This window comes from Ammodytes marinus (genome assembly GCF_949987685.1).
Source record: "Ammodytes marinus genome assembly, chromosome: 16".
Lineage (NCBI taxonomy): Eukaryota > Metazoa > Chordata > Actinopteri > Uranoscopiformes > Ammodytidae > Ammodytes > Ammodytes marinus.
The window spans coordinates 26,379,060-26,390,504 of NC_137220.1; the positions used below are offsets into that span (position 1 = coordinate 26,379,060).

The following is an 11,445-nucleotide window of genomic DNA, read 5'->3' on the forward strand; positions in this document are numbered from 1 at the left end:
AAATGTTCCAAATGTTGTCTCCCATAGAGATGATTTCAATATCGAAGTCCTCCATGCCTTTGTGGAGCTTCATGAGTTCACAGACCTCAACCTGGTGCAGGCCTTAAGGTAAGACGGTGTGATCTCTCTGTTACATAGTCAGTCTAACCAAACTCATCTAAGTTTGCTCCACTATCTCTAATGTAAAGCATGTGGATGCATAAGAGTCAAGCTTATTTGCCATTTGTGAAGATCCAGATGTCAGCTTCAGTCTCATGCCAGCTCATTTAGCTTCTTCAAAGTGAACGTCATTGGCTGATAACCGAACCGTGTCCCCTGACAGACAGTTCCTGTGGAGTTTTCGGCTTCCGGGTGAAGCTCAGAAGATCGACCGCATGATGGAGGCCTTCGCTCAGCGATACTGCCAATGCAACCCTGGGGTTTTCCAGTCCACAGGTAGGCTGCCACGCCCAGACAAAGAGATGTACATGTGTGAGCAGTGGAACAAGGAACACAATTACTTTACCTTTATGCACTGCAATTTCATTGTATACCTGTTGTGCAATGACAATAAAGATTCTATTCTATTCTATTCTATTCATGTGTCTTGAGAAAAAACTCCATGACAGATGTGAGCCACATTTAGGGTTTCATTTTATTGAGTTAATCTAATAATCGATGGACTCATTTAATCAGTGATATTGATGAAAACTGTTTAATCTAATTCAAATTCCTAATTAGAATAATAGTAATAACTCTTAACTTTGTTTTTTAAATCGTTAAAAGCACTTCATTTCCCATATTGCACCAAGATCTGATGGCACATCCAATGAGATCGTATCTAAACTGTTTTATTCAGCAGACACAATGTCTGCTGAGGATAACTGTGTTATGGAAGAGTGTCTGGCTTTTGGGAAATAATGCCTAAAGCAGACAGCCCACTGCCTCTAACATGGATGCAGATGGATGTGAATAATGCATGGGGACTTCTCAACAGTCTAACGGGCTGTATAAAGTGCTGCTGCATCAGCCGTGTGCTGACCATGTAGTCTTTTAGTGCACACACACACACACACGCACACGCACACACACACACACACATACACAGAGGGCACGTCCAGAAAAGCATGCATACTTAGCTGCCCACACGCAGCATTTCACTCCAACCCACTGTCTTCGCTATGAAAGCTTTAGCTATCTGTTTCTTTTCTGTTTGGACTGTGGTCCCCTAAGTGCAGTCCTTTCAGCTCGGTTAATTTACATTCATATTTAAATACGACATTAAACATTGCCAGCGGTTTTATGTCAAACAACAACCTCTTTCTAACAAAGCTCATCCCTCTCCCCCTCGTGGTTTGTGTGTGTGTGTGTTTGTGTGTGTGCGCGCGTGTGTGTGTGTGCGTGTGTTACAGACACCTGTTACATCCTGTCGTTTGCCATCATCATGCTTAACACCAGCCTCCACAACCCAAACGTGAAGGACAAGCCTTCTGTGGAGCGCTTCATCACCATGAACAGAGGAATCAACGATGGAGGAGACTTACCTGAAGACCTGCTCAGGGTCAGTTTGACCTTTTTTAAAACTCATTGTGCTCCTCCTTGTTCTACTCTCCAAACCTGCTCTCTCTTTAGCTTTTAAATGTTTTATTTCTATTCATTCGCCTTTCTAATGTGTATTATGTATTTTAATCTTGCCCCTGTAAAGCACTTTGAATGGCCTTGTGTCTGAATTGTGCTATAGAAATAAACTTGCCTTGCCTTGCCTTGTCTTTGCATTCATTGCTGCATTTCTTTCTGGTAGAATCTGTACGACAGCATCAAGAACGAGCCTTTCAAAATCCCAGAGGACGACGGCAACGACCTGACACACACTTTCTTCAACCCAGACAGAGAGGGCTGGCTGCTAAAACTGGGTGAGTGACACTGAAAATATATGAACACAGTTATTTGGACACATAATGAATCACCAAAAATAATGGCGCTCTCACCAGTGCAGCTGTGCTGTGACAGATTTCTTTTGTGTTGTTCATAGCAGCGCACATTAAAGGCTAAAAATCAGTCTCGGTAGTAAGGTGATAACCAATGTGTCCCCTGTGGTCAATAACCAGTGTGAGAATGTGTGAAAGGTGTATGTGTACACACTCGACCCCAAGACTTCTGAAGACATGTATGCCCACTTTCATGTATTATGAATGTGGTTTTGAGACAACATGTGGAGGCCTTTTCAATTATTAAAAGCAGGGCATATTCATACACTGACACGCACATAGAATGACTTTAAGCAGGTCTTAGAACATTGTAAAAATAAAGAATGCATCTGTGTTTCTGTTCTGATAACTTTTTTCCCTTTTTTTTAACCCAAATTCAATTGAAGGGCCGTTTTGTCCTGGCCGTTTAAACATGTGTTCAGACACAGGAACTGTATCTGTATCATTAAGAAAGTTTCACAGGACGTTTGTCTACTGCTACTTTTTATTGGTCACAATGGCTCAACAAGCAGAACAAGCACAGCACTGGACCCTGAAGCCTTCACCCTCTGTCCCCTCTTGAGATCTCCCTCTCTGTCGTACTGATTCACAATACAATTCATTAAAAAAAGCATGAATGTTTGAAGTGAAATTTAATCTTTCAATCGCTGTGCATCATTACAACAGACTTCACAGACGGAGTGAATAATTACTCTCTCCCTCTCTCTCAAAGTACTCCAGTTCCATTTTAGTGAAACAATCAGGGTGGAGGGTTATTTAGTTGGATATAATAGACATTAGACCCAATTGGTGGTGATCTAAAATGTAGTGCTTTACAGTAGTTGTGACATTGAGTCTTAACTCCCCCTTGTGGACTTTTGTTACAACTGCAGGTATAAAATATTGACCCTCATTACAAACCCTGCGTTCCAAATCACACTCTTTTCTTTCTACTACACTACATCCTAAAGTACAGAAGAGTTGTAGGGCCACAGGAGAGAAAAAAAATCAGTTAAGGAAGTTTTTTTTATCATTATGTCGAGAAATGTCAGCAATAAAGACGAATACTCCAAAATGCTATTGGAGTTACTGGGGCATTTATGTATTTTCAGCATACTACATTTGACGTGCATGTATTGGGACATCCTAAATCTTTTTATGGCATACTAAATAGTAAGGGAGTATGTGATTTGGAACAAAGGGAAAGTCTTCTGAAGATGAAACATTTAAGCTGTAAAGCAATGCATCGAAGCTCCTGCATGAAACCAGATAAAACAGGACTGTGGTGCAATAATTCCTTATCATTTAATTTGTTTTTTGTTTTTTCTTTTCTTTTCCTCTTCGTTTGTTTGTTTGTATCCCATGATTTTGGCTGTTGTCTTTCCTCAGGAGGTATGTACACCTGCTCTTTCCCAAACGCTAGTCCATCTCTCCGCTCTCAGGTGCTTTTTGGTGGTCCGCCATTGATTTCCTCCTCCATATATATATATATATATATTTTTTTTTTGCAAACGTGCCCCAAAGGTTATTTTTTGTATATGTTTTATTCATTTCTTGTCTCCTCCATCGACTCATTAGAACTTCAGATGTCTGTCTGTTCAGTCTCTCATTGAGCCAGTGGTTTTTCTGTCTCACTCTTTGATCTCTGTGGGTGGTTGACCACTCTACTGAGCAGCTCGACCCCTCTTCTCTCTGTATGCTGTGGTGGCCAGTCTCTTTCATCTTTTTTTTTTTTTTTTTTGGAAGCTGCATCATCCCTCTTTTTCCATACATCAAACGACTTGAGCTTGACTCTCCAAATTTATCATGAACCCCTTTGACCCATTGGTTTTTTTATGTGTTTTTGCTCTTTGGTTGTATGGAAAGGGATACTGCACCTTTTTTAAACAAAGTGGCTATGCTCTCCTTATCCTAATGCTGTAAAATGGATCTGAAGGGTAACAGTGTTAGCAGTGGCAGCCCCGATGTGGCAAGCTAGACCGGACTGGACCAAACTGTGGGAGATAAGCATGGGCAGAAGAGTGTGCCGAAAGTTATCCAGGCATGGTTAATGGAAACTTAAAAAGTGCACATGGTTTGTAGTTTGTGCATTCCTAATTAATGCATCTTTACTATTAATTACTAAGTAAGAGCCCTTGTGTTAGTACAAAAGGTGGTCATTAAATGGGATTAGAATTACTTTTTGCACTCACACACACACAAAAAACAATATGAAAAATTCCCAAAGGAACCATAAAAAACATCAATTTATGATTTAAAAGAAAGCCTGCTCCCTCTTAACCTCTACTGGCCCAGCCTCCCACAGTCCCGTCTTGCATGGGTGCCTCCCTCCACTCAGCTCCACTCCGGGCTAGCTCCGTCCACAGTGCAAAGAGCCGCCTCGTCCCAGACATTCTTGCCCTGGATGAGGTCTGCTCCTCTTTCTTGAACTGACATGACCACCAAACCAAAATGGCGATCTTCAACCAACCCAATCAACTGTGGGGCCGCCGGCCATCGCGCCTGTGTTTTTTCTGTTTGTCTGCTTTGTCTGTTGCAACGCGCCGTGTTGAGACGTGGCGAGGTGCGCTCTCTCCATCTCTCCGCCTGTCACAGTGAAGCGTTGTCCATGGTGTCTGTAGATTAGAACAACTGAAGAGTTTGACCTGTCATGATTGTCTTTTGATGTGATGGGAGATCATATATACAGTGCAATACTGCTATATGATGATACGAGTGTGTTCTACGTGTCTGTATACAAACAACCTCAAAGCCTCCTCTATCCTGGTAGATGGGTTTCTCCATGCAGCTTCTTACTAACATTGGTGGTGGGATAGCCTGGTCTAGACAAGGCTTAGGCCTTCATGTAGCAAAGCTGCCCCCCCCCCCCCCCCCACCCCCACCCCTTAGTCACTGGACACTGCTTAACAAAGCCGGAAACAGGAAATTCAAGTCTGAGATGCCTATAGAGGAGTTTTGTTGGCATCCCATCCTCCCCGTAGCAAGGCTAGCTATCTGCTACTGGGATCAGGTTTCCCCTCACAGGAAGTATGGGTGACAATGGGGGTCAGAGGGTCAGCTACAAACCAACTAGAGTTAACCAGAGAGCGCCCACTGGGTTTTAAAGAGAACTCAACTATCAGTCCCCCCCCCCCCTCTTTCTCTTTCCACATTCAGCCTTCCATGATACAGTCATTAAAGATAACTGTCTGCTAGTAACTACATTTGGGTGGTAGTTCATTAAGTTGCAGCAAGCGCAAAGCTAATTGATTAGCGACTCCTATCTATTGATCCTGGCTTTCCAGACGTATTACTCAGTCAGCAAGTGGAGGAGAGTTTCCAGACACACCAAGAGACAATTAGCTTCATTGTAAAGCATCTTCACAGCGACTCCCCATTCATTTCCCTGTGGCATTTATCATCAATTGGGAGATTTAACTGTAAAGTGGCCCCAGTAGCTTAACGTTTTAAAAGTCAATAAAGGAAAAAGGAATAAATGGTTACAAAGTTAAAGGAAAAAGTTTGAGACATAGGTCGTGCTGCTGTGGTGATGGTGAGTGCTTGGTGGATCAGGGTGAATAGCTGAGGGGGTTGTGGGTAAAAAGAGCCGTCATCTGTCCGTCTGCCCATACATCCGTCTGTATGTCTGTCTGCTGCTCCACCTGGTGCTTGGGTGCGTGTTTCTGTCTCTATGTGTCTCTGAGCCTTTCTCTGACCCCGGCTGTTTGCTCCAACAGGGGGACGAGTTAAAACCTGGAAGAGGAGGTGGTTCATCCTCACAGACAACTGTCTCTACTACTTTGAGTACACCACGGTGAGTACAGCTTGCTTCATCACAGGCTTGTTCTCTGCTCTTCTCTGTAAGATACTGATAGTTGAACATGTGTCTCCAGGACAAAGAGCCCCGAGGAATCATCCCACTGGAGAACCTGAGCATCAAGGAGGTGGAGGATAAGAAGCCTGTAAGCACTGCTCCCTCTACTGCTTCTGTCACAGTTCACACACAGTCAGAGCTGGCCGGAGAATTACACTCAAGGACTTTCTCCAGTGTTAGCAATTTAGAAAATGGAATACTGTGTGTGTGTGTGTGTGTGTGTGTGTGTGTGTGTGTGTGTGTGTGTGTGTGTGTGTGTGTGTGTGTGTGTGTGTGTGTGTGTGTGTGTGTGTGTGTGTGTGTGTGTGTGTGTGTGTGTGTGTGTGTGTGTGTGTGTGTGTGTGTGTGTGTGTGTTAAAGAATGATTCCAGACCTACATGTCCTGATAGTTTATAGCACTTGTCTCATGTCTAACCTGATCCCCTCCACTCCTGCAGAACTCCTTTGAGCTGTTCATCCCTGACAACAAGGACCAGGTGATCAAAGCCTGCAAGACGGAGGCTGACGGACGCGTTGTCGAGGGCAACCACACCTTCTACCGCATCTCTGCACCCACTGCTGAGGAGAAAGAGGAATGGATGAACAGCATCAAGTAAATGCTTTTTTCCCCCTTGCATCTTAAAGGCATTGTGTGAAACAGTGTATGCTTTACCCCCTTTCCCACTGACGCAAACCTGGGCTAGTTCGGAGCTAGTGCCCGGTTCAAACCAGGCAGCCCCAGGTTTGAGCTGGTCTGGAAATGCAAACCACCTACGTCAGGGGCTGGGGGAGGGATTATCCTGACCAACCAGACCAACTCAAACCTCATGCCCGCCATATTTAAAAACACCGCTACTACAAGACTTAAACATAACATAATTACCAACGTAGCTATCGAATCGACCTGCGAAAATACGCTGAATAGGTCGTGTTAGGTTACCACAACAAAGCGGGAGGCAACACGTGTGAAAATAAGACGTATCCGCTGCTGTTGTTGTGCTTAAAAACCAGTGACGGTGTTGACACCGGTATACCGCCCGACCCCTTATTGATAGTTATTTTCTTAGAAAGTGTAGCTTTCAGATTTGAGTTATGAATCCAAGAAAGAGTACCGTGTTTCACTCGTGTTGTGGCAAACCCCACAGCATGCTGCAGCATCTTTGCATCACGTCTCTGTGCCTCCTTGAGTTAAAGTTGAATAGGATTATATATTTTTTTTTTTCAGTTTGACAGCTTTTTACTGTTTATCACCCAAACATATCTGAATGACTCTATTTGAGTAGACCTTAAACTGATGTTCACGCTGTCCACAAAAGCAATTTCCTGCTGCAGATGCCAATCACTCTAGTGTTTGCTAAATAAGGTCATTTTGTGATCAGCACAGTTTAGAAAATGTTCCAGTTATAAAACATAAAAGAGAAAACTGATTATTATGCCGAGCGGTTCGTCCAAGTAAGTGGTCGGTTAAACCAGAGTGTTAGCTCGCAAAGGTTATTTTTAAAATAGCAGTTGACTTTTAAAACACCAACCCACACACTTGTAAGAATGTTCCCTTATTACATGCAAATGCACCACATGTAATGCGTAAGTAAATCACTGTTATTCCATTAAGCTTTCCTCACTGACATTTCCCTCTGCCTCTCTTCCCACAGAGCGGCCATCAGCAGGGACCCCTTTTATGAAATGCTGGCAGCCAGGAAGAAGAAGGTGTCGTCCATGAAGAGGCACTAGAGCTACTCAGCGTATCCCATGATGCACTTGACAGAGCGGGGGTGGGGTGGTGGGGGTCTGGTTATCTGCTCACCCTGTCTGGCCCGAGACAGAGGCCGCAGCAGACCCTCTCAAGCGGCTTTCTCTTGGATACAAAACTCGTCTGTCTTTGGGACTTTTTACAGGCCAGAGAAACAGGAAGCATGCTGGGGGTTTCTAGATTAAGAGTCAGGGTCAAAGCTTCCTCTAACCTCCTGTCTGAATCTCTCTCTCTCTCTCTCTCTCTCTCTCTCTCTCTCTCTGTCTCTCTCTCTCTCTCTCTCTCTCTCTCTCTCTCAGCTTTGTGTGTGTGCTCTCTGTCTGCAAGGGAATCCTGCTGTGTTAGTCGGCAAAATCCCCCTTTGAAGATGCTTAAAAAAAAACACACTCACAATTCCAACACATACATTGCACACACACACAACATGCATACACTCAATGCGTTCCCCAAGTAGCACACCTCGTTAAAACTCAGCAGGTCTGACCGAGTGTGGCCACCAACCAAAAATATTTCTGGCTAATGACATTTTTCTGACGTGCTTTAATATGTTGTCATGTTGTAGTGTAATATGTGTCTATTTTTACAGCTTTTACTGTCAATTCCTCTGGAGTCTTTGTTTGGCTAATGTTAACAGAAAAGTTCTTGCAACAGAAACTACAGGGGGGCGGGTGGGAGGGAGGGTCTGATTTGCCAACATTTAGTTGAAAAAAAAAAGAGAGAAAAATGTATCGGCCTAAAAAGAAGTTGCCTCTCAGGAGATTGTTGCGGTGTTCGGAAACTTCCCTCGTCGGTGTTGAGTCGACGTAGATCCAGTTCACACAGACAGGACGGCCAGGTGAAGAATGTAAAGCCTTACCTGCTTTCCAGACTGAACAGTTTTGTTTGTGAATGTGAAGTGGCAGCGTGGGGGACGCACAGACTGCAGGTGAGGGTGTCTGCTTTATCTGGACAGGTTTCTCAGCGTTGGATCGGAGCTCTCGCTGTTCATTTCCTGAAAGTCCTGGAGAGATGCATCCTGGGTATTGGTGTCTTTGTAAAGAGGGACGTGTGTTTTTCAACCTGGGCTTCTTTTTGATAATGTCTGGAAAGTGGAACTAGTGGCCCCTTTTTTTTGTTTTCTATCTATACCTGTATCATAGAAAAAGCAATGTGTTAATTACTTCTACTGCTGCACAGTGCCTGGCGCTCTAGATAAAATGTAATGAGAAAAAAGCTGCTGGTTAGCGACAGTAAATTACAAAGTTTTCTTCTAGTAGTTGACACCTAATCTTTTGGTTTTTTGCCCTTACAAAAACATTTTCCTAGGTGGTTTCTTATTAGTGGAGAAACAAATTGCATCAATTTCATTTTCCGCCTACATCCCAATTTCAATATTCCTTGTAAAATACTGTGTGCGTCAAGGTTGTTTATGTATAATACATAATATGACTTATTGTCGTAGAGGTTTTAAAGCGTCACAAATAAATATGTTTTTGTCCATTGAGGCTATGCCTGGTAAAGTGCTGCCCCTCCCCTTGTCTCAGGATGAAATGTAAAAAGAAACAAAGCTACTATTTGTAGTATGAGGAATGCGCTGTGGGAAACCCAAGGATGCAGTTCACGTTGGCTGATTGGTCACGCTTAAGGCAGTGACATGTCATCTTGTCAAATAGCAAAAACTAGCATTGAGGTACTATTTCTAAAAAAAAAAAAGCAGCCCGAGCTGTGCATCAAGCAGTTGTCTTTTTCTACTCTTGTATACAGTTGTCTACTCTCTTACCTCATCCTCACTCCCAGCCGCTTCTGTTTTCCTCTTCCTCTTACCTAGAATAAATAAGGAAAAAAATGCAAAACAATCATCATTTTAGACAGTATTGGTTTATTTATCAAAAGTTGTACATACTTAAATGTATAGTGGGTATTTTTTTCCTATTAGTTTGTGCCATTTTTCTTTTGTTGTCCTGTTCAACAATGTTTGATTTGAGGTTTCTATCATTCTACCATTTAATCAAGCTGAAATAAAAGACAGGTTTGTCACAACACTGGCTGGGAATATCTTTTTACACAACTGCATGTTAACCATACTATCTATGGTTAACATGTTCTCACACTACAGTTATACATCACTCCAGCAGGGGGCAGCATGTGATCAGGACTGAAGCGGCAAACAGAGTTAGGGGGTGAGTGAATGTGCATGTGTGTGTTGCCAAATCAATTGGTAATCAGACACCCTGCTGTATGTCTATGAATACTGAGTACTTCTTCCAATTGAGGGCAGCCCTTGAAATGTAATCTCTCCCTCTTTGTAATGAAACAACACACAACGTTCAGAGTTTGCACTACTTCAACCTCATTTGTCCTCTGTAAAAACACAATCTGTTTACATCCAGCCTATATTTACAGCTTCATAACATTTCATAAATTTCCACAAGCTCACTCTTAAAGTATGTGTGGTGCAGAATGCTTTGTCAGCAGGGAAAGGTCGATATTTAACAAGTGAATGTGTATCATATTAAATGGTGCCTGGAAAAGCAATCAATAGAAATGTCTTTTTCAATGGAACAGGCATGATGCTTGTAAATAAAATACAATTGGAAAAAACACATCTCTAGATTTCTGGAACTGGGATATTCTAGCTTTTATTCAATGACTATGACATCAAAAAGGACTTCAATTCTATACCTATCTGGATCATTGTGATTCCGTACTCGCTGTGCCATGGACATTTGAACATCTCTCATTGAGAAAAACATGAATACAGTCGCTGTTCTAACATTACAGTAAGTGATGCTTGGACAACATAATTGCATTTGTTGCCAAGAACCCTGTAGTATAGCACCTTTCACAGAATCAAAATCACAATTTTTTGGGGGGGGAAAACATATTATTGTACCACTCAAATGCTTTTCTATTACAGGCTGATCAGTCTGCACAAAATGTCATACAATTTGTTCAGTAACACAGAGGAGACTTTCCATTTAAAGCTAATCACATTTTAGCTAGACAAATAGGGTACTTTCAGTATCAGCCACAGTCTAGTTGAACAGTTTGCAGTAAATGCTGAATTGCACACCAACCCTACATTTCTGTCTTGAGGTTTAAAGCTGAATACCTGAGTTTGCTCAAGTTGGGACATGTTTTGAGTTTTTTTTTAGTAGCAAAAGGCAGAACATCTCACGTAATTCCCTTTTAAAAGATACAAATCAACAAAAACAAATGATACCCAAAGCCCATGCTTATTTGTATGATATGTTTCTGCCACAGCCTGCAAAGCTTTGGGGGGGGGGGGGTGTGGGTTACAAATTATGAAAGAATTTGTTCCAGATGTGACATAATAGCAATATGTTTGCTAAACAAGATTCCCTGCTTTCTTTCTGTGCATTCTGATAGTAAATGAACGTGATCTTTGTTGCAAAAAGTGTCTGGCAAATTGTACCTAATCATTTTTGCACAACTGCATTCAAACTATTTTTTTGTTGCACCACGGCTGTAAAACAGGATGATAACGATGTGTTTGAGAAGGACAGAGCAGGGCCAAGGAGACGGCCATGACTGATGGGAAATGAGAGGCACGTTGCCACGGCTAAAAAAACAATAACTAAGAAATGTTTTTCGAGAATATGTGGTGGTGAAGCAGCAGAAGCAGGGAAGTCTTTGTTTTTCACCATCTGCTCTGTTCTTCACTTCTCGTATTTCACGCTGCAGCGTTAGTAAGTAGAAAGTAGGCACGCCAAGAGACAGAGTGCACGTATGGCTTGTTTTGTGTGGTTGAGGTTTGTGTGCGCGTGAGAAGTGTAACGTGTTATATCAATATCATACTGTATAATATAACACGTTCCACAGTAGATAGAGTTTCATTTATACAGTAGGAGGGGAGGTTTCATCAATCCTGACCAAGAGTGACTTGAGAGGGAACAAAAGAAGGAGGGTACATGTAC

At 42.5% G+C, this 11,445-nt stretch overlaps 1 protein-coding gene across 3 annotated transcripts in view; it reads left to right on the forward strand.

The window, feature by feature from the left end:
• Positions 1-9,547, forward strand: part of cyth1a (cytohesin 1a) — a 57,510-nt gene extending 47,963 nt beyond the window's left edge. For 2 of the 3 annotated variants that reach the window (XM_080044722.1, XM_080044723.1), the window contains exons 6-13: positions 28-108; positions 323-435; positions 1,392-1,540; positions 1,781-1,892; positions 5,663-5,739; positions 5,819-5,887; positions 6,237-6,391; positions 7,431-9,547. In XM_080044722.1, the coding sequence (XP_079900848.1) occupies positions 28-108; positions 323-435; positions 1,392-1,540; positions 1,781-1,892; positions 5,663-5,739; positions 5,819-5,887; positions 6,237-6,391; positions 7,431-7,509 (835 nt within the window). In that variant the 3' untranslated portion in view covers positions 7,510-9,547. Of the gene's footprint in view, positions 1-27; positions 109-322; positions 436-1,391; positions 1,541-1,780; positions 1,894-5,660; positions 5,740-5,818; positions 5,888-6,236; positions 6,392-7,430 lie in introns of all 3 variants that reach the window. The other variant, XM_080044724.1, reaches the window with a different exon arrangement.
• The last annotated feature ends 1,898 nt before the right edge of the window (positions 9,548-11,445 follow it).